The sequence below is a fragment of the Pseudorasbora parva genome, chromosome 17 (genome assembly GCF_024679245.1).
Source record: "Pseudorasbora parva isolate DD20220531a chromosome 17, ASM2467924v1, whole genome shotgun sequence".
Lineage (NCBI taxonomy): Eukaryota > Metazoa > Chordata > Actinopteri > Cypriniformes > Gobionidae > Pseudorasbora > Pseudorasbora parva.
In genome coordinates this window covers 23,260,127-23,286,176 of record NC_090188.1, presented here as the reverse complement: position 1 = coordinate 23,286,176, position 26,050 = coordinate 23,260,127, and the positions used below count along the sequence as shown (strand labels likewise).

Here is a 26,050-nt window from a genome sequence, read left to right as displayed (position 1 = left end):
ATGTTATCACTGGACACACTGGAATAAGTGATCTAAAGAAAATACAGTTGTGAATGTGCGGTCGTTATTTAGTTCAACAGTGATTTTATTGTTTTGTAATCATGGTTATCTTTTTTTTTTCTTCTCAAATTCACGACGCCCAGCATTACGCACAACATAAATGATAAAAAAGGTACACAAATAAAAGGCCTACAGGGGCCGATATTTTAAATAAGCAAATAAACATCGTTTATATATTAAAAAAACAAGTGTACATTAAAACATTATTCAGTCTTTTCATGATAAAGTACGCACACATACAATAATAGGTTTGGCCCTCAGATATTGAAGATTTGTTTTGTCTTTCAAAAACTCCCTTTACCTGTCTTCTTGAGAAGCACTGCGCATTTTGTTGATCACATCAACGAATGGAAAATGAAACAGCGTGACGCTATTTTTCCATCCTTCATTTTTAGCCTCTCTTTAGGCCGGTTGCAGGCACTGGATTTTTGTGGTTGTTAGATTGTCTCTTACAGTTCTTCTGTTTGCTCTTTTGAAGCCTGTCACGTTAGATGTCACATTCACTGTCGCTGGAGGTGATGGAGATGGCGGAGGTGGCGGCCTTGCTGGAGAGACTGACTTCTGGGCTCGAGGCGGGACCCAGGCGGTCTACTGTGGTGTCATCGTCCCCCAGCGATCGGACCGAGCCACCGGACAGAACCTGCTGTTGTAGCCTACAGGGGTGAAACCATACAAAGTGTCAATGAAGACACATGGGCATTCATAGCTTACAGTGGAGTGAAAATGTCTCCAGATCTCATACGGTTATCATACAGGTATCATACGGTTAGTCTTGGGTTAAGATTGAATTATTAGAGGGTGGGGAAACTACAAAAATCATTTGCAATCGAAAATATAAGAGGTTGTAAGTGCATTTGCCTAAACTGGTTTAAAGAAAAATTAAAACTTAATTATAAACAAAAATACATTTCCAACATATTTTCTTATAGTGGAAAAAAATATATAAAATATTAATAATTTAACGTTTTGATAAAGCGAGAAAGTAGCAGAGCAGATCTTACACATTATATATTTGTGTTTAAGAAAATATATTTCTCTTAGTACTTCTATTGTCACAAACCATTCCGGGAAGAAATATAGATTAGGCTACATGTAAATAATTAGCACATTTTGGTAACGTGAACAAAATCAGCTTTGCAAATAACTAGTCGATTTAAGCATTAATTTTAAGTTAAATTACGCAACCCGAAAAAAACGTAAATATCTATTTCTAGGCAATAAAAATAACAACAGTAAACGAGTAATAAAAGCGAAGATACGCAATTAATAAGCATGGAGATCTCTATAGTAGGCTACCTGTTCTTGGCCGCTGCCGCCCGGTCTCTCTGCCTCCGGTTTTTAAACCAGTTGCCCACTTGTGTGGGTGTGAGTCCGGTCGCCTGCGCCAGCTCTCTTTTTTTGCTCGGGTTCGGGTAAGGGTCCTGCAGGTACCACTCTCTCAACAGATGCCGCGTCCTCTCTTTAAAGCAGTGTGTTTTTTGTTCACCGTCCCATATCGTCCGAGGCAGTGGAAACTTCTTTCGGACGCGATACTTGTCCACGGGTCCTAACGGACGCCCGCGGAGTTTCTCAGCCTCCTGGTAATGCGCCTCGAGCCAGAGCGCCTGCAGCTTCGCGTGTGAGTCCTTGGTGAATTTGTGGTTCTCCAGTATGTGGTAGAGCTCGCGGAAGTTGCCCGCGTGGAAGGCAACGACCGCGCGCGCGCGCAGGACAGACTCGTTCTTCCCGAGGACTTCGCAGGCGGACGGCGCCACCGGGAGTGACCAGAGGAAGCGGCCGAGCCTCTCCACGTCGCCGCTCTCCTCGAGCGTCTCGCAGACCCCCGCGACCTGCTGGGGGCTGAAATTCAAGATGGGCAGCTGGAACATGGAGACTGTAATCTCTCTCCTCTTTGGCCCTCCTTTTCTGGTGTTGCTGCTCCTCGTCTGTCTCGCCTGTCTTTTTGTTCAGCCTGTCTGTCAGAAAACGGCAAAAGTTAACAGCCGTGTCACAAAAAGAGCTGAGGAGCGATGCCGTGCGGCAGGCTCAAGCAGCCTGGACGGCAAAATCTCTTCTTTGATTGAGTGTGAGCATAAAAAACTGGAAGCAAGGTGTTTTCTGAGGAGCAAAATAAAAGAACATTTAGCCCCTGCTGCCACTATTCTATTGGAGTTGTCAGATTGGCTGCCTGGTTGCCATGGACACACGTCAATCACTGTCAGGTTTGCCAATCACGCGTGAAGCTGCACTAGATTTCAGCACCACCCAGCGCGCAACAGCGCCTTTCAGTGCAAACGTCAAAGCGTCTTTTTGACCTTTACGTTTGTGCTCAGAGACGGCAAATGTAATGTTGTCATTTGGTGGAAATCTGGAAGCAACCCCCTCTGAGCCGTCGATAAAACGATGGGAAGGAGCGACTGTTAAAATACAGAACACCATGGGTTGAAAGACTTCCTACGAAAAGCATATGCTAAATGATTGCTTATTCAAAGTTACACTTTTTTTTTTTTTTTTTTACAAAATAGTTGTGTCATTTTCACAGCGAAACCCGGCTTCATGTAAACGTATAGCTAAAAACTAAACGCATTTCTGTTTCCAAGACTAGAACCTAGGAGATAAAATAAAATTTTATTTTACCTCAGTAAAATAAAATGTAATGATGCACGAAATTTAGTCTATCCCAAATGCAGAATGAATCTATCTCGCAGGAATAAAAAAAAACTCTCAGGATAAAAAGTCATGAAATACCAGTAGGCTATGAACAGGCACCAACATGTGGCAGGACTAATTCACAACCCCTAACCGTAACATCCCAACTGAAGGCTATAGGTACATTCAGTTTTTAGGACACCTGTCCTCTGATTCAATATCACACTTCGTTTTGTGCTCGCTTAAGATGGAAGATGGTTGGAAGTGTCCGGTCTCATTAAGGCATGCCTCGTTTCAGAGTTCATTCTGTCGGAAGGGCCTGATTTTATTTCACAGATACATAACTTCAACCGAAAGAGCTTTTTGCATGTTTTATAGCCAGGTGCTAGACATGAAATTGTTCTTTTTTTGTCATCAGCTCTATAGGGAACTGTTGGGCATGATTCGTCTCGCGCAGGATAATCCGAATGTCCAAATGATTTTAATATATATATATATATATATATATATATATATATATATATATATATATATATATATCATATTAAAATCATGAACAAATATATATATATATATATATATATATATATATATATATATATATATATATATATATATATATATATATATATATTGCGTGTTTATTTTGTTCATCAGTAATAACACTCAAAGTGGTCGAAAAAGCCCAGCGACAATTCAATTTTAATTAGATTACTTTTTTGAGTCTTTTTCCCCACTGTACCGCAAGTGACATAAGGATGACAGATTGTCAAAAATACACCACACAAAGATGCCCAGCCTATATAGGCAGAGGTTCGTCTTGTGTTTGGCAACAGTATAACTCAATTATCCATTGGCTCGAGCAGGTTAAACCCAAACAATAATGACGTGACAGGTGGCCATAAGAATGAGAGGACACAAGACGATTAAAGCGTCCATTTAATCCATCTCATCACAGTTTTAACACCGACCGGTAAAATAACCAAAAACAAAGGATTTGTGAGTCCCATACCTATATGAGCCACGGCGACAGGCTTTGGGGGAAGGGGGGAACAATACCAATCAGACAGAAAACTGTGCTAAAATATATTGAGAATTCTGTACATTTTTATACAGTAGCTTAAGAAGACTAAGACATAAACTCAACATAGGGATTTTTTCTGTATATCATTGGACGACTCAAAAACATGGACTTTGTGAGGCAGGGTGAGGTGGGGTTTGTTGTCAAATAATACATTTCTCTTAAAATAATTGTCATTTAATTTCAATGTTTTTAAACAACTATCCCTTCTTTAAAAAACGAACTAACACGTTTATGCACGATAATTACCGCGCAAATGAAATGAGGAGAATCGTTCGTTCCGCTCTTAATCTTCGCTTGTGCTCCGTGACTTCAGTGGCGAAATGACTGCATCATGCCAAAGCGCGAGCTCGGGATGGAGCGCGCGCACGAGCTGAATAATAAGGATTGCACACATATAATGCCTGACACCGCTATCTCTGAACGACTGAGAGAGAAAGAGAGCGAGAGAGAGTAAAGATAAGGAGTGACACTCATACAAAGAGTTCTGTTATCTGCTTGTCCTCTGTTACAAAACATACAGGCATAAACAAATCCGGCTTCGTAACCCGGAGGTTACATTACATTATTAACCTCCACATAAATAAAACATGTTAGAAAAGTGAAATTTCAGCATTTAGCAGATGCCTTTATCCAATGTGCCTTTCAGGGTACATTGCATTTAAAATGTTATAAGTAAATGATACAGTAAAAATCATTAAAATGATTTAATGATACAATAAAAAGTAATGATACAGCACTGTATTTGTATCAGGAGCCTGTGTATTTCCTAATGATCAAGAACTTGAACCCATGAACTTGGTGTTGCTACCATGTTCTGATCTAGGATCATAGGCTACAACATAAATATACAACATATAAGGGTGAAGGAGCAAATACAATCCAAATCAACCATGAATTCACGCTATAACAAACAAAATATGCACTCACCTAAAGGATTATTAGGAACACCTCATTTCTCATTAATGTAATTATCTAATCAACCAATCACATGGCAGTTGCTTCAATGCATTTAGGGGCGTGGTCCTGGTCAAGACAAACTCCTGAACTTCAAACTGAATGTCAGAATGGGAAAGAAAGGTGATTTAAGCAATTTTGAGCGTGGCATGTTTGTTGGTGCCAGACGGACCGATCTGAGTATTTCACAATCTGCTCAGTTACTGGGATTTTCACGCACAACCATGTCTAGGGTTTACAAAGAATGGTGTGAAAAGGGAAAAACATCCAGTATGAGGCAGTCCTGTGGGCGAAAATGCCTTGTTGATCCTAGAGGTCAGAGGAGAATGGGCCGACTGATTCAAGCTGATAGAAGAACTTTGACTGAAATAACCACTCGTTAGAACTGAGGTATGCAGCAAAGCTTTTGTGAAGCCACAACACACACAACCTTGAGGCGGATGGGCTACAACAGCAGAAGACCCCACCGGCTACCACTCATCTCCACTACAAATAGGAAAAGAAGGAGGCTACAATTTGCACAAGCTTACCAAAATTGGACAGTTGAAGACTGGAAAAAGTCTCGATTTCTGTTGAGACATTCAGATAGTAGTCAGAATTTGGCATCAACAGAATGAGAACATGGATCCATCATGCCTAGTTACCACTGTGCAGGCTGGTGGTGGTGTAATGGTGTGGGGGATGTTTTCACACTTTAGGTCCCTTAGTGCTAATTGGGCATTGTTTAAATGCCACAGCCTACCTGAGCATTGTTTCTGACCATGTCCATCCCTTTATGACCACCATGTACCCATCCTCTGATGGCTACTTCCAGTAGGATAATGCACCATGTCACAAAGCTCGAATCATTTCAAATTGGTTTCTTAAACATGACAATGAGTTCACTGTACTTAAATGACCCCCACAGTCACCAGATCTCAAACCAATAGAGCATCTTTGGGATGTGGTGGAAAGGGAGCTTCTTGCCCTGGATGTGCATCCCACAAATCTCCATCAACTGCAAGATGCTATCCTATCAATATGGGCCAACATTTCTAAAGAATGCTTTCTGCACCTTGTTGAATCAATGCCACGAAGACTTAAGGCAGTTCTGAAGGCAAAAGGGGGTCAAATAGTATTATTATGGTGTTCCTAATAATCCTTTAGGTGAGTGTACATAAACAATACTCAATAAAAAATGTTGCACAATCCAAAAGCATAGTTGTTGACAGAATTCCAGTGTATTAGTTCTAAGTGAAGAGGCTAACAGTGTACACTGTTCAGGCATAATATTATGGCAGGTGAAGGGAATAACACAGACTATCTCTTAATCACAGCACTTGTTGGGTGGGACATATTAAGTAGCAAGTGAACATTTTGTCCTCAAAGTTGATGTGTTAGAAGCAAGCTTAAGGATTTTAGCGGATTTGACAAGGGTATTTGACAAGCATTTCCAAAACTGCAGCTCTTGTGGGGTGTTCCCAGTCTGCAGTGGTCAGTATCTAAAAGTGCAGTGGTCAGTATCAAAAGTGGTCCAAGGTAGGAACTGTGGTGAACCAGTGACAGGGTCATGGGTGGCCAAGGCTCATTGATGCACACGGGGAGCGAAGGCTGGCCTGTGTGGTCCGATCAAGCAAATGTGCTCCTGTATCTTAAAATGCTCAAAAAGTTAAACTTGGTTCTGATAGAAAGGTGTCAGAGTACACAGTGCATCTTAGTTTGTTGCATATGGGGCTGCATAGTCGCAGACCAGTCACTTTCATAGAAACTGTATTTTCTGGTAACTGTGGCCTCTTTCACCAGGATAATGTGCCCTGCCACCAAACAGAAATTGTTCAGGAATGGTTTGAGGAGCACAATGAATTTGAGGTGTTGACTTATTCTACAGATCTCAATCCAATCGAGCATCTGTGGGATGTGCTGAACAAACAAGTCTGATTCATGGAGGCCCCACCTCGCAACTTACAGGACTTAAAGGCTCTGCTGCTAACATCTTGGAGTTCTACAGCACACATTCAGAGGTCTAGTAGAGTCCATGTCTCGACGGGCAGGGCTGTTTTAGCAGCAAAGGGAGGACTAACACAATATTAGATCATAATGATATGCCTGATTGGAGTACATGCATGCAGTTCACTGTGAAAATGCAAGAAAAATATGAGGCACTTGCATTAATGGAACCTTCTGGAGAAACTCTAGGTATCCTTTAGGGCAGATCTTAGAGGAACGTACAACACTGAATGTAAAAGTTTCCAACACGTCCTCCAAACAATACACCTATAGGTTGTTTGTCACTTCCTTGAAATACGACCCACAGGAGAGTTTACTAAAGTTGCGCCCCTATCGACAATATTTTAATAAATGAAATCTGACCCAAAGAAGCGTTTTATAAAGTTATGTTCCCATTGACAACAGGACACTATAATTTTAAAGCATTTTTCCCTTTTATCTGCATAATATTTCAGGTTTTGCATAGGTCAATTGGTAAAGCATTGCAATACAAAAACGTGATCATGTGATCGTGAGTTCCACCCAAGGGAACATGAGCTCATAAAGTGTGTATGCACTACAAATCACTGGGGAGGTTTAGGAATGGGGTGGGTGTTAAAAAAAAAAAAAAAAAAAGATATATATATATATATATATATATATATATATATATATATATATATATATATATATATATATATATATATACAGTGCCTTGCAAAAGTATTCGCCCCCCTTGAACTTTACAACCTTTTGCCACATTTCAGGCTTCAAACATAAAGATATAAAACTGTAATTTTTTGTGAAGAATCAACAACAAGTGGGACACAATCATGAAGTGGAACAAAATTTATTGGATATTTCAAACTTTTTTAACAAATCAAAAACTGAAAAATTGGGCATGCAAAATTATTTTTTTTGGCCCCTTTCAGTGCAGCAAACTCTCTCCAGAAGTTCAGTGAGGATCTCTGAATGATCCAATGTTGACCTAAATGACTAATGATGATAAATAGAATCCACCTGTGTGTAATCAAGTCTCTGTATAAATGCACCTGCACTGTGATAGTCTCAGAGGTCCGTTTAAAGCGTAGAGAGCATCATGAAGAACAAGGAACACACCAGGCAGGTCCGAGATACTGTTGTGGAGAAGTTTAAAGCCGGATTTGGATACAAAAAGATTTCCCAAGCTTTAAACATCCCAAGGAGCACTGTGCAAGTGATAATATTGAAATGGTAGGAGTATCAGACCACTGCAAATCTAACAAGACCTGGCCGTCCCTCTAAACTTTCAGCTCATACAAGGAGAATACTGATCAGAGATGCAGCCAAGAGGCCCATGATCACTCTGGATGAACTGCAGAGATCTACAGCTGAGGTGGGAGACTCTGTCCATAGGACAACAATCAGTCGTATACTGCACAAATCTGGCCTTTATGGAAGAGTGACAAGAAGCCATTTCTTAAAGATATCCATAAAAAGTGTCGTTTAAAGTTTGCCACAAGCCACCTGGGAGACACACCAAACATGTGGAAGAAGGTGCTCTGGTCAGATGAAACCAAAATTGAACTTTTTGGCAACAATACAAAACGTTATGTTTGGCGTAAAAGCAACACAGCTCATCACCCTGAACACACCATCCCCACTGTCAAACATGGTGGTGGCAGCATCATGCTTTGGGCCTGCTTTTCTTCAGCAGGGACAGGGAAGATGGTTAAAATTGATGGGAAGATGGATGGAGCCAAATACAGGACCATTCTGGAAGAAAACCTGATGGAGTCTGCAAAAGACCTGAGACTGGGACGGAGATTTGTCTTCCAACAAGACAATGATTCAAAACATAAAGCAAAATCTACAATGGAAGGGTTCAAAAATAAACATATCCAGGTGTTAGAATGGCCAAGTCAAAGTCCAGACCTAAATCCAATCGAGAATCTGTGGAAAGAACTGAAAACTGCTGTTTACAAACACTCTCCATCTAACCTCACTGAGCTCGAGCTGTTCTGCAAGGAGGAATGGGGGAACATTTCAGTCTCTCAATGTACAAAAATGATAGAGACATACCCCAAGCGACTTACAGCGAGCTGTAATTGCAGCAAAAGGTGGCGCTACAAAGTATTAACTTAAGGGGGCCGAATAATTTTGCACGTCCAATTTTTCAGTTTTTGATTTGATAAAAAAGTTTGCACATTAATATGTGCAACCATTAATAGTTAAGCCATTACATAAAGTAAATCATTATTTGTGTCATGGATATTAATTTATAAATTGAACCAATGACAAAAGATATGCATTTTATAACTGTACATGAAACAGGGAAAGGCTGTTTCAACTATGTTCCTCATTCAAGAAGCATCAGCTATAGATGGGAATAACCATTGAATTCAAACCTAGACACTACTGTTCAAATGTTTGGAGTTTGGAGATTTTTTTTATATACAGCAGGAATGCATTAAATTGACCAGAAAAGCTGTTCTCTTGAAGTTAGTCATCAATCCTAAAAATAATGTTTTCATCCTGGTTTCCAAATAATATTTAGCAGCATAACCTTTTTCAACATTGAATCATAATAAGAAATATTTCTTGAGCACCAAATCATCATATTTGAATGGAGTAATCATGCTGAAAATTCAGATTTGCCATCACAGGAAGATGTACATTTTAAAATAAAATAGAAAGACACTATTTTAAGTTGTAATATTTCAAAATATTACTGTTTGTACTGAATTTTAAAAACACAAATGCAACTTTCAGTGAGCATAAGCGACTTCTTTCAAAAACAAATCTTTCAAAAACCCATACTTTTGGATGGTAGGCATACATGTTATTCTGTATACCAGAGGGCTTTTGAAACCATGTTCTTTTGTCAACACAGCGGTTTGCTCTAGACAGTGCACACACACATTTGAGAAATGCCATCCGCTTTGTTGTCCTCTCAGCTGGTCGAGGCCCGCATGCTGGATGACTCCTATATATACCAGGGATTTACGTTCTAATTAAGATATCATGTCTGGCAGAGCTGTAGTGGATTTCTAATACTCCACTGGCCCAGATAATAGCAAACGAATCAGGGATTCAATTAAATAAAGTCTTTGCTTGCTTTAGTACATAGAAAACCCAGATGAGTTACAGACCTCTGTGAGCGTGTGGGTGTGTCTTTATGACAGATCGGTGTCCAGCCATGGCATTGTCCCGTTTGGATGTAATCTGGGATTTGCTGTAACAGAGAAGACCTCTTATCCTATGACCCTTCTGGCTTATCCTGCTCCCTCTCTTTCTGTTATCCAGCAGCAGGACAGGGATAAGCAACATACATTTCCCAACACAACAGGATCCATCAGACGTGGTTTATTTTTGATCAATCAGTTTGTCATATCACATTTTTTACAGTTATGCTAAAATACATAACTGGAATTTTCTTTTTCTTTAACACTTGCAGACCCAAAATGAAGGCATGAAATATACACCTTTATGTGTCCAAATGTATTCAGTCCGAATACAATCAGCACACACCAATTGCTAATGTTACTAACTAATACTGAAATCTCCCTGTTAGCCTTTTGATTTGCATAACATAAATTAAACACCAACAAAACAGCAACCCTTGGCTTTTAAACCCTGCAATTCAATATCTAGTCCATCACAGACACAAATGAGACAGCCATTTTTGGTCTACATTAACTGTTACCTAGCAACCAGATACACCACTTACCCCTGATCTGAAAACCACCACGCTTGTATGACTTATGGTGACTTGTGTGGTCCTCAAATCATTTTCTTTTTTCTTTTGAATCATAATGGACTAAAGGTAAAGATTTGATGAAGTTAATGATTTTAGACAAGTGAGTAATCTCCCAATAATACATGTATGAAGAAATTGCTTACAATCACACCACAAATTGCCATAAAATCTGAAGAAAGAGAGAGAAAGAAACAGCTATCTAAGATGACAGAAGAGGGAAGATGCCATTAAACATTAAAGTGCTCCTATTATGCTATTTTAAAGGTTCCTAATTTTATTTTTGAGGTCTCCTACGACAGGTTTACATCAACGGTCATTTTCTCATAATATACATTGCACCTCATCAGTGATTCTCAAACGACATGATGGCTGAATCAGCCTCTGTAAATCCCTCCTTTCAACCTGCTCGGCTCTGATTGGCCAGATTTTGTGATTGGTCTACCGCATACAGTACGTTTTTGGGAAGTTTTTCCATTACTACAAATTAATTTAAGCTCCAGAGGCTTCCTAAAGCATGGAGATTGTACACACTGTAAAGACAGTAACATTGATGTCAATTTTACCATATCAAGCCGAGCACGAGTCCAATGATGAACCACTGGAAGAAGTAATAATTCAACCCGAACTGCCATTGCAAGGTCATTTAAGCAGGACATTTTTCAGTGATACGCTACTCTTTCAGAGGTACATTATTAGATGTTGCAACTGTAATTCCTCACCATCGACATTAACAAGTGTGTCCATCAACAAACCAATGCGTATATTTCTAATTTATTGCATTACACATGCCGGAACTGTATCAATAACAGCGCATACGTAAGCCCATTACTAATGTGAATGACTGATATAACAAACGTTTGTAAAAAGCAAATCTTGCTCCATCCTTAATCTTTCCTAAAAGTAGTAAGAACGACAGACAATGCATTAACATAAACAGGTTTAGTCATTTTAGCAGTTTCAATTCAATTTCAGTAGGGTCAAGTTGTTCGCGGGAAGAGAATGTACAATATAGTCGGGCATTATGCAAATGCATTTTCTAATGTAGAACCGTCACGCATTAACGAATTACAAACGACTCGTATAGGCGGTCCAGAGATTATTCTTTCTTTTAGGACACAACTTTGCAGAATGTTTACATTCACAAACAGCTATATTACACACTGCATGAAAGGGAATGTTGGAAAAACCATATTGGGGCACTTTAATGTCATCTTTACATACCTTTTTGATGAAGAGAAAAAATTAATAATAATCGCAATATCAAAGGAATAATCGACAATTATGATTTTTGTCATAATCGTGCAGCTCTAATATGAAGCTTATATCAGTACTCTGTAGGCCTATAATTTGCAGGCATCGGGGAGCTACTATACTACGAAAACATGGTACAAAAGCTATCACTGCTGTCACTAATATGCCCTCGTTAAGTATAAATGTGTAGCCTACCTTTTGAAAGGGTACTGTAGTGGCATCCTTTGTACTTTTTTTTCTGAGTGTATCAATATTAACTTTATTCTGAGCATTGCCATGACAGGTATGAAAGAGAGGCTGTCAGTGATAACCTTACTATGCTTTTTCAAAGGCATCTGCTCTAAAAAAGCTATATAAAGCTCCTAGATCACATAGGCTGTAATTTTCCACAGCTCACAATTTGTCAGGAGTTATTCTGAAATTTCTTAAAACATATTTTTGCTGTGTTTCATCAGCAGAACAATTCAAAAACGCATTAAATAACTCAATTCCTTCTTATCTTTTTTGTTAACAAGAGACTGGATTTGAAGACAGGATGAGATGAATGAATGAAGCAACACACTAATGTGAGTAAAAAATATTTTTTATATGTTATAGTATTGCATTGATTGTTACAGATCATTTGATATATTGATTATGTGTACATGTCTAACTGAACATACCTTAGCATGCAGTCACAGGCTAAAAAAAGAATCCTTTATTTGTGGTGTTTTTGGTTCAGTGTTGTGATCTGGGATTAGATTCGGACATGTATGGGCCAGGGTTGCAAAGCCCAACATCCCGGGGCTATGTGTTTTCCATACGGGCTACCATAAGGTAAGCCCAGCCTACCGATGGGCTGTCTTAAAAGGTTAGTTCACCCAAAAATTAAATTGATGTCATTAATGACTCACCCCTAATGTCGTTCCACACCCGTAAGACCTCCGTTCATCATCAGAACACAGTTTAAGATATTTTATATTTTAGTCCAAAAATATCAAAAACTACGATTTTATTCAGCATTGTCTTCTCCTCCATGTGCCTCCAAAAAGAATCAACGGCTAATGAATCAGTGAATAGATCAAAGAACAATACTTTAAAGATGACACTAAGCCTCCAGTAGGTGGCACAGTGACCATCTTAAAGAGGGCTGATTCATTCAAGAATGAGGGAGTAGGCAAAGGGGGGGGGGGGGGTGAAATGCTGTTTCATGAATACTGAGCTTTTTACACTGTTGAAGACTTGGATTCTCAAGCTAAACATGGACAAAGTTTCAAAAAATGAGTTTGATGTCGTATTTCTGCATCAAAAATACTCCTTCCTGTTTCTCAGAAGTTTTGGAAAGTTTTTTTCGAGTATGGGTCTGTGTGACATCGAATGGGGCGGCATTTCCTTGTACGGACTCTTGTCCCGGAAGGGCACGCTCGCGGCCAGAGCGAGAGAGCAAACGCACGCCAATAAACGCGCTTTGCTCTGCTTTTGGAGGGATGGCTGCTGGAGTCACAGGACTTCACCAAATCAACAATGTCGCAAGAAGTGTATTTTTGATTGAGCGGTCCCAACGATAAAGGTGCTTTGATAAAGGTGTCATCGTGCTTTGGAAGCAGGCAGTGAATAAAACTGCTTCAAATGTCTGTTGGCTATCGTCGCATAAGTACACATCAGTAAACAACACAATCATGTATAGTTAATTTATCAATGGAGCATACAATGTATGGTGTGTGTTTAAATACATTTGTTTAGCTGACGCCTATTGTCTGTTTATTGTAAAACCAGCCCAAAGAGCGTGCTTCTTTATTCAAATGCGCTTCTATTCCATTGTTTTTCTATGTAAACACTAGTCTGATGTGCAAAACCATTCCGTTTTATACTGCTAACGTTTCGCACATACAATAGTCCATAAACCAAATAATGTCCTCATAAACCATGAGTAAACACAAATATTGACAAGCCAAGTTGACAAGTTACAGTTCCAGATAGAAACAGCTGTTGCTGCTGCTCCTATTCAATTTCAGCCTCCAGATCAGATTTTGGATCATATATGTATAGTTGTATAGTTGAATCAGATTAGTAGCCATGGTTTATTTAGGGTAACGTTTTATTTTCCACGCTTGAGGATGTCATTGCTTTCAGACGCTCTCGAGCACGCTGGTGATTCTTTTGCTCCCCCCACACGATACGCCTCCATCCGGTCGTTTTTTTTCCAGAAAGACTCCGTACAGTGTACAGTCCCTGACAAAAGTCTTGTCGCTTATCTATTTTCTAGAAATACCTGATATTAACCTGACTTTTAATTAATTCATTGGTGTTATAAATAGCTCATATGAAAAGCTAAAACCCTCCCAAATGATGTTTAATGCACTGAAATAAATCATTTTCACAGAAAAAATATTTATCATTTAATCAAGACAGAAAGGTCAAATTCTTGGCAAGACAAAAGTTTTGTCGCCTATACAGAAATTGAACAAATTTACTGCATATACAAAAATATGTCAGTAAATTAAGTTGTGGTGGCGCTGAGATCCAAATTTAATATCTTGTATGACTTCCATGAGCTTGAAGGACTGCATCCATGCGGTTTGGCAAGGATTCATACAATTTATTGATGAAGTCACCAGGAATAGCTAGAAAGCAGTTTTGCATGCCTCCCAGAGTTCATCAGTATTCTTTGGTTTCGTCTTACATGCGTCCTCTTTCATCCTACCCCACATATGCTCAATGATGTTCATGTCTGGTGACTGGGCTGGCCAATCCTGGAGCATCTTGATCTTCTTAGCCTTGAGGAACTTTGATGTGGAGATGGAAGTATGCGATGGAGCACTGTCCTGCTGCAGAATTTGGCCTCTTTTATGGTTGGGAATATAAGAGGTAGCTAAGATTTCTTGGTATTTTAGACTATTGATGTTGCCTTCCACCCTGCAGATCTCTCGCACACCCCCATACTGGATGTAACCCTAGACCATGATTTTTCCGCCACCAAACTTCACTGTTTTCTGGGTGAATCTCGGATCCATTCTGGCTCCAGTAGGTCTCCTGCAATATTTGCGGCGACTGTGGTGTAATTCAACAGAAGATTCATCTGAAAAATCAACCTGCTGCCACTTTTCCTGCGTCCATCCTTTTAGCAGGCTGTGGGCCTTGGCAAATGCCACACGGTTTTTCAATTGTCTTTTGTTTAGTGCTGGCTTCTGGGCACTGATTCAACCATGGAGACCATTTCGAGACAGAATCCGACAAACAGTTCTGGTTGACACAGGGACTTCAGGTGACCAGGTCTCGTGGAGCTCTGCTGCAGTGGAAAATGGGCTGGCCTTGGATTTTCGAGCCAACAAACGGTCCTCTCGAGCAGTTGTCTTGTGGGGTCTGCCTGACCTGGGCTTGTCAAAAACGTCTCCAGTCTCTTCAAATCTTTTTTTTATCCTCTGTAGTTGACACTGAGACACATTGAAGGTGTCTGCCACATCAGCAGTGAATCTGGTCTTCAGCCTCATGATAATCAAAACTTTAGTCTCAGGGTGAATCTTAGGCATGTTTGCAGAGGTCTAGTTGCAGTTGATGTGAAGGTCTAGTGTACTGGGGTTCTTTTTTTACACACTTGAGACCTAATTGATCCATTATTAGTCACAGGTGAAGCTCATATGACAAGGTGACAACACTTATGTCTTTGCAAAAATTGACTCAATGGGCTTTACCAAGCTGTGAATATTAGAATACTTTTTGAAAGTTTAGTTTTTCACTGAAACATTATCACAAAAGCTGGTGGGATTAAAATGAGCCATTTCTTGTAAAAAAAAAAATACGGATTAGAAATATATTTCAGCAGCACTTTAGGTCAATTTGTACACAAGCGACAAGACTTTTGTCAGGGACTGTAGTTTTCTTTTAATAAAATTAAAGACTTTTCGGAGATATGAAGGATGCAATATTACTCTATAGGTACTCAAGACTGACATGAGTTTTTCACTCCCTTAAATGAATGGTTCATTGTACCTTTCACTCAACAGATTCGTTCAAAACACCGAATCATTAATGAAACACAGCTAAGTGTTGCTGTGAGACACACTGTAGTTCTATTTTCGCTGCTGAAACAGAACAAAAACAGTCAATATTGTGTCTAAGTGTAAGTCTCTTGATTTTAAATGCTTGTTGAACTGTTGTATGAAATCAATGTCATATTTTTTATCTTAAAGTTATTTTAATCTAGTTATTTTAATCTAGCTCTTTCACTTGCCCCTTTCAACAAATAAAAATCTTTACATTTTGCGTACTAGTTAGCTCCGTCACGTGATGACGGAGTTGCCTAAAGTCTGTTTTAAAGGGGTGATTCCGTGTTTTTTTTCTAGGCTTGGTTGGGTTTATGGGGCACAGTATAATATGTCTTAATACTTCTTTTTTTAAAACGCTGTATTTTTCTTATATTTTACCTTTATTCCACACCGCTGTCTCCACTGTCCTTTGAACGGCTTGTCTGCTTCCTGCTTCTATGAAGCCCATCCCTCCGAAAAACACAATAGTCTTAGATTGGTTAGATGGCCAAATGTAGTTTCATGTGTTTTTATTGGCTGAAGTGCCAAGCACAGGTTGTCCGGAAACGCCACGTCCCTTACCATTACGGCCAGAAGTCACATCTGTGGTGACTAGCAAGGGTTTATGATGTCCCCAACCCCTGAAGAAGCTTGTTGTAGTCCAAACCGGACGTTTTTGTAGGCAATAAACTGCCATAACTTTAAAAGACAATATCTCCGTTTCCATTGAACTTTCAGCGCTGTAACTTTGCAGGTACTGTTTATGCTCAAGCAGAAACATTACACACAAAGTTAAAAAAGTGAAATCGCATGCAACCACCCCTTTAAAGTTAAGAGCATAGAGATAAAGTTAAATTGATTTTTTATAAAAAGGTGAACCGGTCTCTGTATCAGCTCACAGCACATACTGTGCAGTAACTATAGTGAACGAAAAATGAAAACAGGACGCACCTCAACAATTATTTGCACTCGCACAAATGCTCCCAAATATATTTTAAGAATGCACAGAATCCATTTTGCGCACATATGCGATCAAAATGGTTGCATATTTGAGCCTTGCAAGATTTTTTTAAGCAATATTAGCAGGATTTATATAAAAAGTAATATAGACCTAATAACTTGATGAAATGACCCACTGTGGAAATAAAGTTTCATTGATGCTATCAGAATTACACAGCATCCACACTGGGTCAATCCACAGTTCTTCATAACCTTCTTTGTGTTTTGTTTTTTCAGAACCTGAACGGTTAGTGTCCTTGAATAATTGGCAGTATCACTCTATGTACACTATACTACACATATAGTGTGTGGTTTAAAAAGGTTTAATTAGTTTTTCTTGACCTTCAGACCCTATTTGGCAGCTAACTCCGATCTTGTTGTCAAATTTTAATATAATTATTTTAATTTCTTACAGACTATGTCATGTTCACACAGCCATTGAAGACATTGAGATTACAGTCTGCATGGCACAAAAAAGAAGAGATCTCAGATGATGAACAGAAAGTTGGACATTGCAACCTATTTATATTCAACGGCATGAGAGGATATGTGTCCGTAGGATTCTTAAATGTTGGAATACGCTTCGGTTTTTAATACTTTATTATTGACATCACAACAGATGTAATAAATAGAATACTCTTGAGTCAGATAAAAAAACTCACTAGATCATCTTAGAGATGATAGATCTATACTTTATCAGTATAGACTTTTGTTTGCACTGCCCTCATCCATGATTGTTTTCTATCCCAAAACAGGAAGCCCGTTGAAGGAGACACTGAGGACTGAGACAACACACATTCACAAATAAACACACATGCCCTATACATCTGTGTTTAGAGGCTTTTTCATGTATAATTCTAATATTGGTTTTGCTTTATTTGTTGTAAACATTCGATTTGTATTGCATATTTTGAAAATAAATAAAAGCTTGATTTTTACACATGTGAAGTTCATGTGTTAATAAGGTCTAGTTACCATATTTCTTTCAGGTAAGAGCAGGTGCGGCCATTTGTAATTTTAAAGGAGAACTAATCTTTATAGCTCAAAAATAGACTAAACGTCTAAATGACTAAACATTCTATACAACTGTTCAAAGAGAGTGCTACAAAAACATATAATGTAAGAAAAATGTAGTGTAAGGGAATTATATATATAATTATACACAGTATCAATCATAGTTTGACAGCATTAATCGTTTGACAGAAAACACACACACACACGCACACACACGCACACATATATACAAAAAATAAAAATATATTAAAAAATAAAGTTTAGGTTTTGTTTAAAATGAGACATAAAGCCACAATAGCATAATAATAATATGAGAAAGTTTACTAAAACAATATTTTCCCAGATGGGAGACTAGAAGCATGCAAACAATTCTGCTATTATGCTCTATGATCTCTAAAATAAACCATTAGATTAAACAGGGCGACATGAAAGTCAGACATATGGATGTCTGATGCTGTTGTGCTTTTCAGAGTAATAAAGTATCTCCCTCTACTGATAGTGGAAACCGCTAAATGAGCTCAGCTGCACAGATTACAGTCAGACAGTCGCAACGTGCGTGTGTGTGCGGAAGACAAGGTCAGCCGTGTGTGTTAGCAGGATGTTTATGGCTAGGCGGGAGCTCTCTATACTTGGGGCGTATGTCAAATGCCAAACTGACACTTTTGATTTTCATGAGAAAGATCAGGAAACCACATATTTGTTGGAGAGAGTTACGGATTTAAGGCAGATCATTCACTAGTCATTGGTGACAGGTATGTGTCCAAGTTGTGTGTGTTACTGAGCTAAAGCATAAGAGAGAAAGGTCATATCTCTAAAGAAACTATCACCACATGTATTGATTCGTCTGTGACTGTGTGTGTGGGTATGTTTTTGTGACATATGAGGACACAAATGTGTATAATAACATGGGTATGACATAGGTATTACAAGGAGAGGGTAAAATAGGAAATGGCCATGTCCCCACTTTTCAAAATGCTTAAAAATACAGGATGAGTTTTTTTTTGAGAAAGTAAAAATGCAGAATGTTTCCTGTGATGGGTAGGTTTAGGGGCAGGGGCAGTGTAAGGGGATAGAAAATACGGTTTGTACAGTATAAAGACCATTACGCCTATGGAATGTCTCCATATGTCACAAAAACAAACGTGTGTGTGTGTGTGTGTGTGTGTGTGTGTGTGTGTGTGTGTGTGTGTGTGTGTGTGGTGTCTGATGCAGTGATTCTGACAGCTAGTGACAGCAGAGACTCATCTCACTTTGACTCCCAGCAGGCACACACACAGTAGTGAGTAAATGTGGCGTGTGGCTACAGGTCTTCTGATCGTCTGCTGTCTGTCCTCTGAGAGTTGTGCTGTGATACTCTAGCAGAGAGTGACTCATAAACCGAGATCAAGCCTTAAGCCCTGCAGCAAGAGAACAATGTAGTTCTAGATTTTCTCTGTCTTTCTCTCAGTAGCTCTCCTGTACTTAAAGAGAGGGGTGGCCTTTAGTGTAGGGAGTTTATTCAAGATTTATTCTCGTAAAGATATACAGGTTAACTAAGTGTTAAATTACAAGTAGTTGTAATTTTAATAAATAAAAAAAATTAAGGAAGCCAAAAACAACGACTACAAAAAAAAAAAAATCCCTTTGTACACTATAGTGTACACTTTTTATATAAGAAATTAATACTTGTATTCAGCAAGGTGGCAGTTTGCTTTAAAATAAACTTACATTTTCTTTTAAATACATTTTAAATTAATGAATGAATAAATTCTGTTCTTTTGAACTTTCTATTCATAAAAGAATTTGGAGAAAATAAATCCTCATATTTATCACAAAAAATACTAACCAAAGGTCAATTGTGCAGTTTAGCTCATTATACATAAAATCTGACAAATAATAATAATAATAATAATGATAATAATAATAACGATTATTTATATTGTGCCATTCTATCACCCTATGTTTAAGGAACAGAAAGAAATAAACATTAACATAACATTACACATACAACAAACCAAGTGACTCACAAAGAAAAGAAAAATAACTGAAAAGAAAAGAAAAAGTAAACGAAGAGAAGACGAAAAACGACGGCTGTCCATTTGCGCACTGCGTGCTCTCAACGGAAGCGAATCTGAACACAGAACTCTGAGCATCCATGAGAATCAAGTATTCCAATAACAAAACAATACAGTGCAATTCAGTGGCAAAGACGACAACAGGGCAACATGTTCCTGGATCAACATCTTTGTTGATGCTATATGTTGTCCTGTGAATCTATTCGGTCAGTCAAACATTTCAGAAAGACAGACTTTAGCTTTAAAAAACGAGCCCTGACTTGAGCACTTGTCTGTCAGTCACCTAGCAACAAGTCCTCACAAATGCACCATCCTGTCGTGTCTCTCTCTCTCTCTCTCTCTCTGCTCTCCGGCCTGCTGAGAAGGGTGTGTGTGTGTGTGTGTGTGTGTGTGTGTGTGTGTGTGTGTGTGTGTGTGTGTGTGTGTGTGTGAGCCTGTTTTTGTGGTTTATGAGGACACAAATTTACATGGGTATTACACTGGTATTACACTATAAATGTGGTTTATGAGGACATTTCAAATGTCCTCATATTTCAAATAGCTTTAAAAACATGCTAAATTATGTGTTTCTGAGAAAGTAAAATTGCAGAATGTTTCCTGTGAGGTTTAGGGGCAGGGGCAGGGGCAGTGTAAGGGGAAAGAAAACACGGTTTGTACGGTATAAAAATTACGCCTATGGAGAGTCCCTGTAAACCACATAGACCAACGTGTGTGTGTGTGTGTGTGTGTGTGTGTGTGTGTGTGTGTGTGTGTGTGTGTGTGTGTGTGTGTGTGTGTGTGTGTGTGTGTGTGTGTGTGTGGAGTGTTTTGGGAGCTGTCGAGTTCATGGTACTCTACTCCCTATTGACCAGGAAGTCCTTTCTCTGAGCAGCGCACAATACCAACAGAGACAAAGCAGCCAGGAAAGAGGACAGTCCCTGAAAAACACTCACACACACACACAAAGTCTCTCACAATCATACGCACGCTCTTGCTTAAGAGGCATATCCCAAGGAAAGACACACATACACAGCAGACCTCCCCAAAAACACGGGGGCCTCTGCTTTTGTCTGGCAGCCTAATGAAAATGATGTTCTTTTTCTATTTGGAGCTTGTTAAGGCTCACAGACTCTTTCACTTTACTCCCGCTCTCACTCAACTCCCCCACCTGCCCTCCGTACACAGAGGTGAAGGCAAATACTGCAGAACAGATGAGGATGATTCGTGTGTGTGTCTTCTTGTATATATGGTTTTTAAGGACACATGCCTATAATGACATGGTATTACAATGTAAACATGGTTCTTGTGTCCTTGTAAACCAAATGGCTTAAAAAAATATTAAAGGGTTTTATTTCCATTAAAAAAATACTAAAAGTTTTCTGTGATAAGAAAAGGATTAGTGTAAGGGGATACAATATACAGTTTGTACAGTATAAAAAACATTTGGACTGTGTCCGAAAACTAGGCAGCTGACTATTTGCCTCGCTGGCTTATCAAACAATGACTTGTAAGGTAGCGTTTGCGCATGAAGGCACCTCATGAAACGGACAGACTACTGACAGAATTCGGACAGACTACTGAGTCGATGTAACTGTTGATCTACAGTAATGTCCTATAGCAAAATCGAGAGAGCTTTGATGATAATTAAACAAATACTCAATTACTACAGTATTAATGACAAGTTGAATGAGAAGTGGAAAATGTTGGTCAAAAATGTACATTAAAGGGTTAGTTCACCCAATGAAATTGATGTCATTAATGACTCACCCTAATGTCGTTCCACACCCGTAAGACCTTCCTTCATCTTCGGAAGACAGTTTAAGATATTTTATATTTAGTCCGAGACATTTTCTGTTCCTTCATGAAAGTGTATGCTTATACACACTATACTGCCCAGAAAGATAATAAAAACATCATCAAAGTAGTCCATATGTGGCATCAGTTAGTTAATGAGAATCTCTTAAAGCGTCGAAAATACATTCTGGTCCAAAAATAACAAAAACGACGGCTTTATTCAGCATTGTCTTCTCTTCTGCATTCATTTTCAATCCTCAAATAAAGATTCAAATGGTCATGAATCAGCGGATTGATTCATGATTTGGATCGCGTGTCAAACTGCTGAAATCATGTGACGTTGGCGATCCGAATCATGAATCAATACATAATCGTTCGAATCTTTATTTGAGGATTGAAAACAAACCGGGAAGAGAAGACAATGCTGAATAAAGTCGTAGTTTTTGTGATTTTTGTACCAAAATGTACTTTATCTGCTTTAACGCAGCACTAGGTAACTTTTCAACCTTCATAATATATTTTTTAAGACTCTTGTGATGATAAATCGACTTACAATAGGTTGAATGACACGTCTGCCATAGCCTGATGGGGTCTGTATCGTTTTTAATCGTACTTTTAAACTTCGGGTTTTGGGTAGTAACCCGAGAACAAAAAGAACTACAAAATTCGACTGCTTTACAGCAAATACGTCACTTCCACCAACACCCACACTTCCTTAAATTCGGACATGCGAGCCCAACTTTGTTCGTCGGATAATATAGTCATGTCCGAAGCAGCAGAGACAAATAAGAAAGAAAAGGTTTTGTTGGAGGAAAGCAATAAGAGGAAACAAAAAAGTGATGGGATTAAAGGCAGGACGAGGATCAACATTGGGCCAGCGTTTGCTCGTCGGCGTGAGCTGAAGGAGGCGTGCCCGACCGATGCTGTCATGCTTGTTACGGTGAGCTACCACTCAAACATTGAACTGAAGTATCATATAGATTCTGTAAAACGGTAACCAATAGACTACTATAATGACGCTGGCTTGTAAACGTGAGCATCGTGATTATTTGGCATTTGAAAAAAATAAAACCCATGAAATTATATTCATATGACATGCTGAAACATATGCCACTGACTGTACCTGGGATGAAGACATTTCACACGCGACGCCAGAAGAACCCTGAACTCCTCCTGCAGTGTTCAGGGGAACTGTTAGTGCTGCACCGACCCGCGGCGCCACTTTTATGAAGTTATTTGGCCCGCCCCGCACCACTGTATATATTTTTACAACCCGCCGCACACCTCCGACCATTAAATAGACATACGGGGTCCGCGGGTTATGAAACGACCCACGCATCACTAGTTCAGGGCCATCAGGGTTGTCATGTCAACAAATGCACGCGCGATGGCATCCCCTGTTGTAGGATGACAGATCTTACGACAGTAGTTGAGGACATAATTTTTTCCAAACTGTAGGGGGACCCCGAGAGCAAAAGTAGCCAAGTGCGGCTTTAAGAGATTCTAATAACTAACTGATATCGCATATGGACTACTTTGATAATGTTTTTATTACCTTTCTGGACATGGACACTATAGTGTGCATACACTTCCATACGCTCTCGGACTAAATATAAAATATCTCTAACATGTGTTCCGAAGATGAACGGAGGTCTTACAGGTGTGGAACGACATTAGGGTGAGTCATTAATGACAAATTTCATTTTGGGGTGAACTAACCCTATAACTGCACAGAATGGAATGCACAGGATTGCGAGATATCAAAGGATACATTTATGCTGCCTTCAAAACTCGGATCAGATAAAGGCATCTCAGGAGACATGAAGTGAAGATTCGGACATGCCTTGATGCCTTTATACCTTGAAACGTGTCTACCTGGCATTTTCCAGATTTCGGACACAGCCTTGGAGTCCCCAAATACCACATATAAACTGTGCCTATGTGTGAGTGTATACACCTCAAGATCAGATGCTACAAATCAGCACAAATTTAGCCGAGTATGTTAGAATTCTGAAATCACCAGGCATATAATGACATGCACATAAACAGACACTTGAAGAGATCTATTCTATGCTTTTAGTTTCACAGAATAAACAGCGCTGATTCTTTCGAGTAGGCTATATGTTTCAATTCACATTCATCAAATAAAAATACAACACCTCTCAAAGACGCGCATCCCCTTCCGTTCTGTTGAAAGGACATAAATAGCATGGAGGGATCTTCTACGATTCCTCCCTTTACAGGGCCGATGGCTTTGAAGTCAGTGGCCTGTAGCACATTTTATCAAAGAAAAGAAAAAGTCAATTTGGACTCTTAGAAACAAGTAATCCTCCTGAGAATAATGGCAGACTTTCTATTTCTCCTAACCTTGACTGTCCGCAACAGAATACAGTTTCATTTTAGATGTGCTGTCATTTTCAACAGTGACCCACGCAGATACATACCAGGGAATGAGCCTATAAGAGATGGCATACACCGCAATGAAAGGAATGTTTCTGAGGTGAAGGCCACTCAGTGTAGAAGCAAAGCTATAAATGACAGTATGGTCAGATATGGGCCTTTAATAAAGGCTGTGAAGACATTTTAACAGAGCATGGCTGTTAGATGTTTTTTTTTAATCCATTACATCAAAATTCCTTCTGTTTTGGATCCATAACAGATATTTACTACAGATATTTCTAATATTTCTGAGGCATCTAAACACTCCCATTGGATAAGGGTTCTTTATGCTGGGCTCTGCTGTTGGTGATAAGATGATTTTACCCTTTAAGGGTCACAAATTGGAAGGTTAGTGAATGGAGACTCTGTCATTGCTGTTATTTGGGTATTTTGAGATTTAATCCCCTCTACAGGAGTCTACATTCCCGTCATGTTTATGTTGTTTCAGGGCTCATGGCTTTACAACCAAGACAGCTTAATTAGAGAGATTAGATCTGAACCTTCGACCTGCTTCCAACTGCCAACAACACTGTCAAGTCTCACAACCATAAACTTTATGGTAAAATACATCAGGTTAATCCAAACCTCAGGGTAAAATTCAACACAATGCAAAACTATGGGAAATAGTTCCCTAAAACTCAAGAGTAAACTGAATTCTGATAAGTTGACTTGAGGGTTCTATTTTGGGACGTTTAAAACGATTTCGATTTGCATAGTCTACTGTTATATCTTTCTTCTTGACCATTTAAAGAAATATTTGTAAGTGGGTGGTAAGCTTTTTAGGCCTACCTGTGAAGTCGTGTTGCTTCATAAATTGTAGGCTACATTTTGGTCACACATAGGCTAGGCTATGTTTGTAGTTGTGTTTTTTTATGTCAATCCTTTATGCATCCTCTTTGTATTGTTCTTTCACGTAAAGCACTTTGAATTACCATTGTGTATGAAATGTGCTAAATAAACTTGCCAATTGCTTATAGTAAAAATACTGCCGTAGCCTAACGTAGAACATTATTTTCATAGTAGACTTTTCGATTAGATAACATTTTCTGCACATTTTCTCAATCATATTTTTTCTAAATACATAGCCTAGGCCTACTATGTGCAATTATAAACCGCTTATAAATAAAGTTGTCGTTAAAAAAAAAAACGCCGTATAGTTTTGACTAGCTATAGGCTAATGAACAGTAGCTAATAATAATCAGTTTTAATAATAAAATCTAATAATTAATAAAACAGCATTTGAATCACCAGATTGTGTGTTTGGCTCAGATCGCCATCAAAAACTATTCATTATCATTTGGACACAAGAAACGTCCATCTGTTTACTAGCACTTGATTCTACTGTTAATCCTGCCAGGCCTGACAGATCTAGTTAACGTTAACTTACTCAGAGGCCTACACATAATTATTAATATATTTAACAAATAGACGATTATTCATGTATAAAACATACATTAATATATGTCTAAAACATGGTTTCTTACCTTAACAACAAATTGGGCTTTCACTGGTAATTGCAGGCCGTTGAACTGCGAGCCGTAAATCAACAACCTTCAAGTAGAAAAACGTCCTCATCATAATTGGGCACCGCGCTATTGTGGGCCGCGGGGGTCTGTCAGACCACCCAAAGAAGCGCTTCCTCCCTCCGGACTTCTGTGGGACAATAGCGGGCCACTCAAACCGGCCACGCACGGGAACTCTAAATGGAGCCTGCCTGACAAGAAACAAGAAGTCTGAAGTCTTTACTTGACAAAATGTTTCAGTGGGGTCGTGCTGTCCATTTAGAGCGAGTTTCAAACCCCATTTTATATGGTGCTTTTAGTGACTGTACTGGTTTGAAAAATAAACCTTAACATTTGAATTCTGAATTAGTTCTGGTTTTCCAATTTGGTTCTTGTGGAAAAGTGTAAACGGTATTTAAAAGAAAAAATAATAAAAAATCTTCATAGTAGGCCCTATATGCGTCTAAAAGAGCACTTTAAAAGGTCAGACTCATTCCAAAGTATTTAATTAAAACATTTTTTAACAAACTTTGATTTTTGAATCAGACTTACAAGCTTGTAAATGGTGTTCATGTACCTGTCTA

General features: G+C 38.9%; 1 protein-coding gene across 3 annotated transcripts; it reads right to left on the bottom strand.

Moving 5' to 3' along the window:
- On the bottom strand, nucleotides 1-25,691 carry six6a (SIX homeobox 6a). 3 transcript variants are annotated; one of them, XM_067421308.1, is made up of 4 exons: nucleotides 25,449-25,691; nucleotides 23,685-23,793; nucleotides 1,357-2,015; nucleotides 2-713 (listed from the first exon to the last, which is right to left on the bottom strand). In XM_067421308.1, the coding sequence occupies exons 3-4, from the start codon at nucleotides 1,926-1,928 to the stop codon at nucleotides 548-550; spliced, it is 738 nt and encodes a 245-aa protein (XP_067277409.1). In that variant the 5' UTR covers nucleotides 1,929-2,015; nucleotides 23,685-23,793; nucleotides 25,449-25,691; the 3' UTR covers nucleotides 2-547. The 3 variants fall into 3 exon arrangements, with proteins under 3 accessions (XP_067277410.1, XP_067277409.1, XP_067277408.1); XM_067421307.1 differs by lacking the exon at nucleotides 23,685-23,793 and having other exon boundaries at nucleotides 3-713; XM_067421309.1 differs by lacking the exons at nucleotides 23,685-23,793; nucleotides 25,449-25,691 and having other exon boundaries at nucleotides 1-713; nucleotides 1,357-1,986.
- Nucleotides 25,692-26,050: the final 359 nt, after the last annotated feature.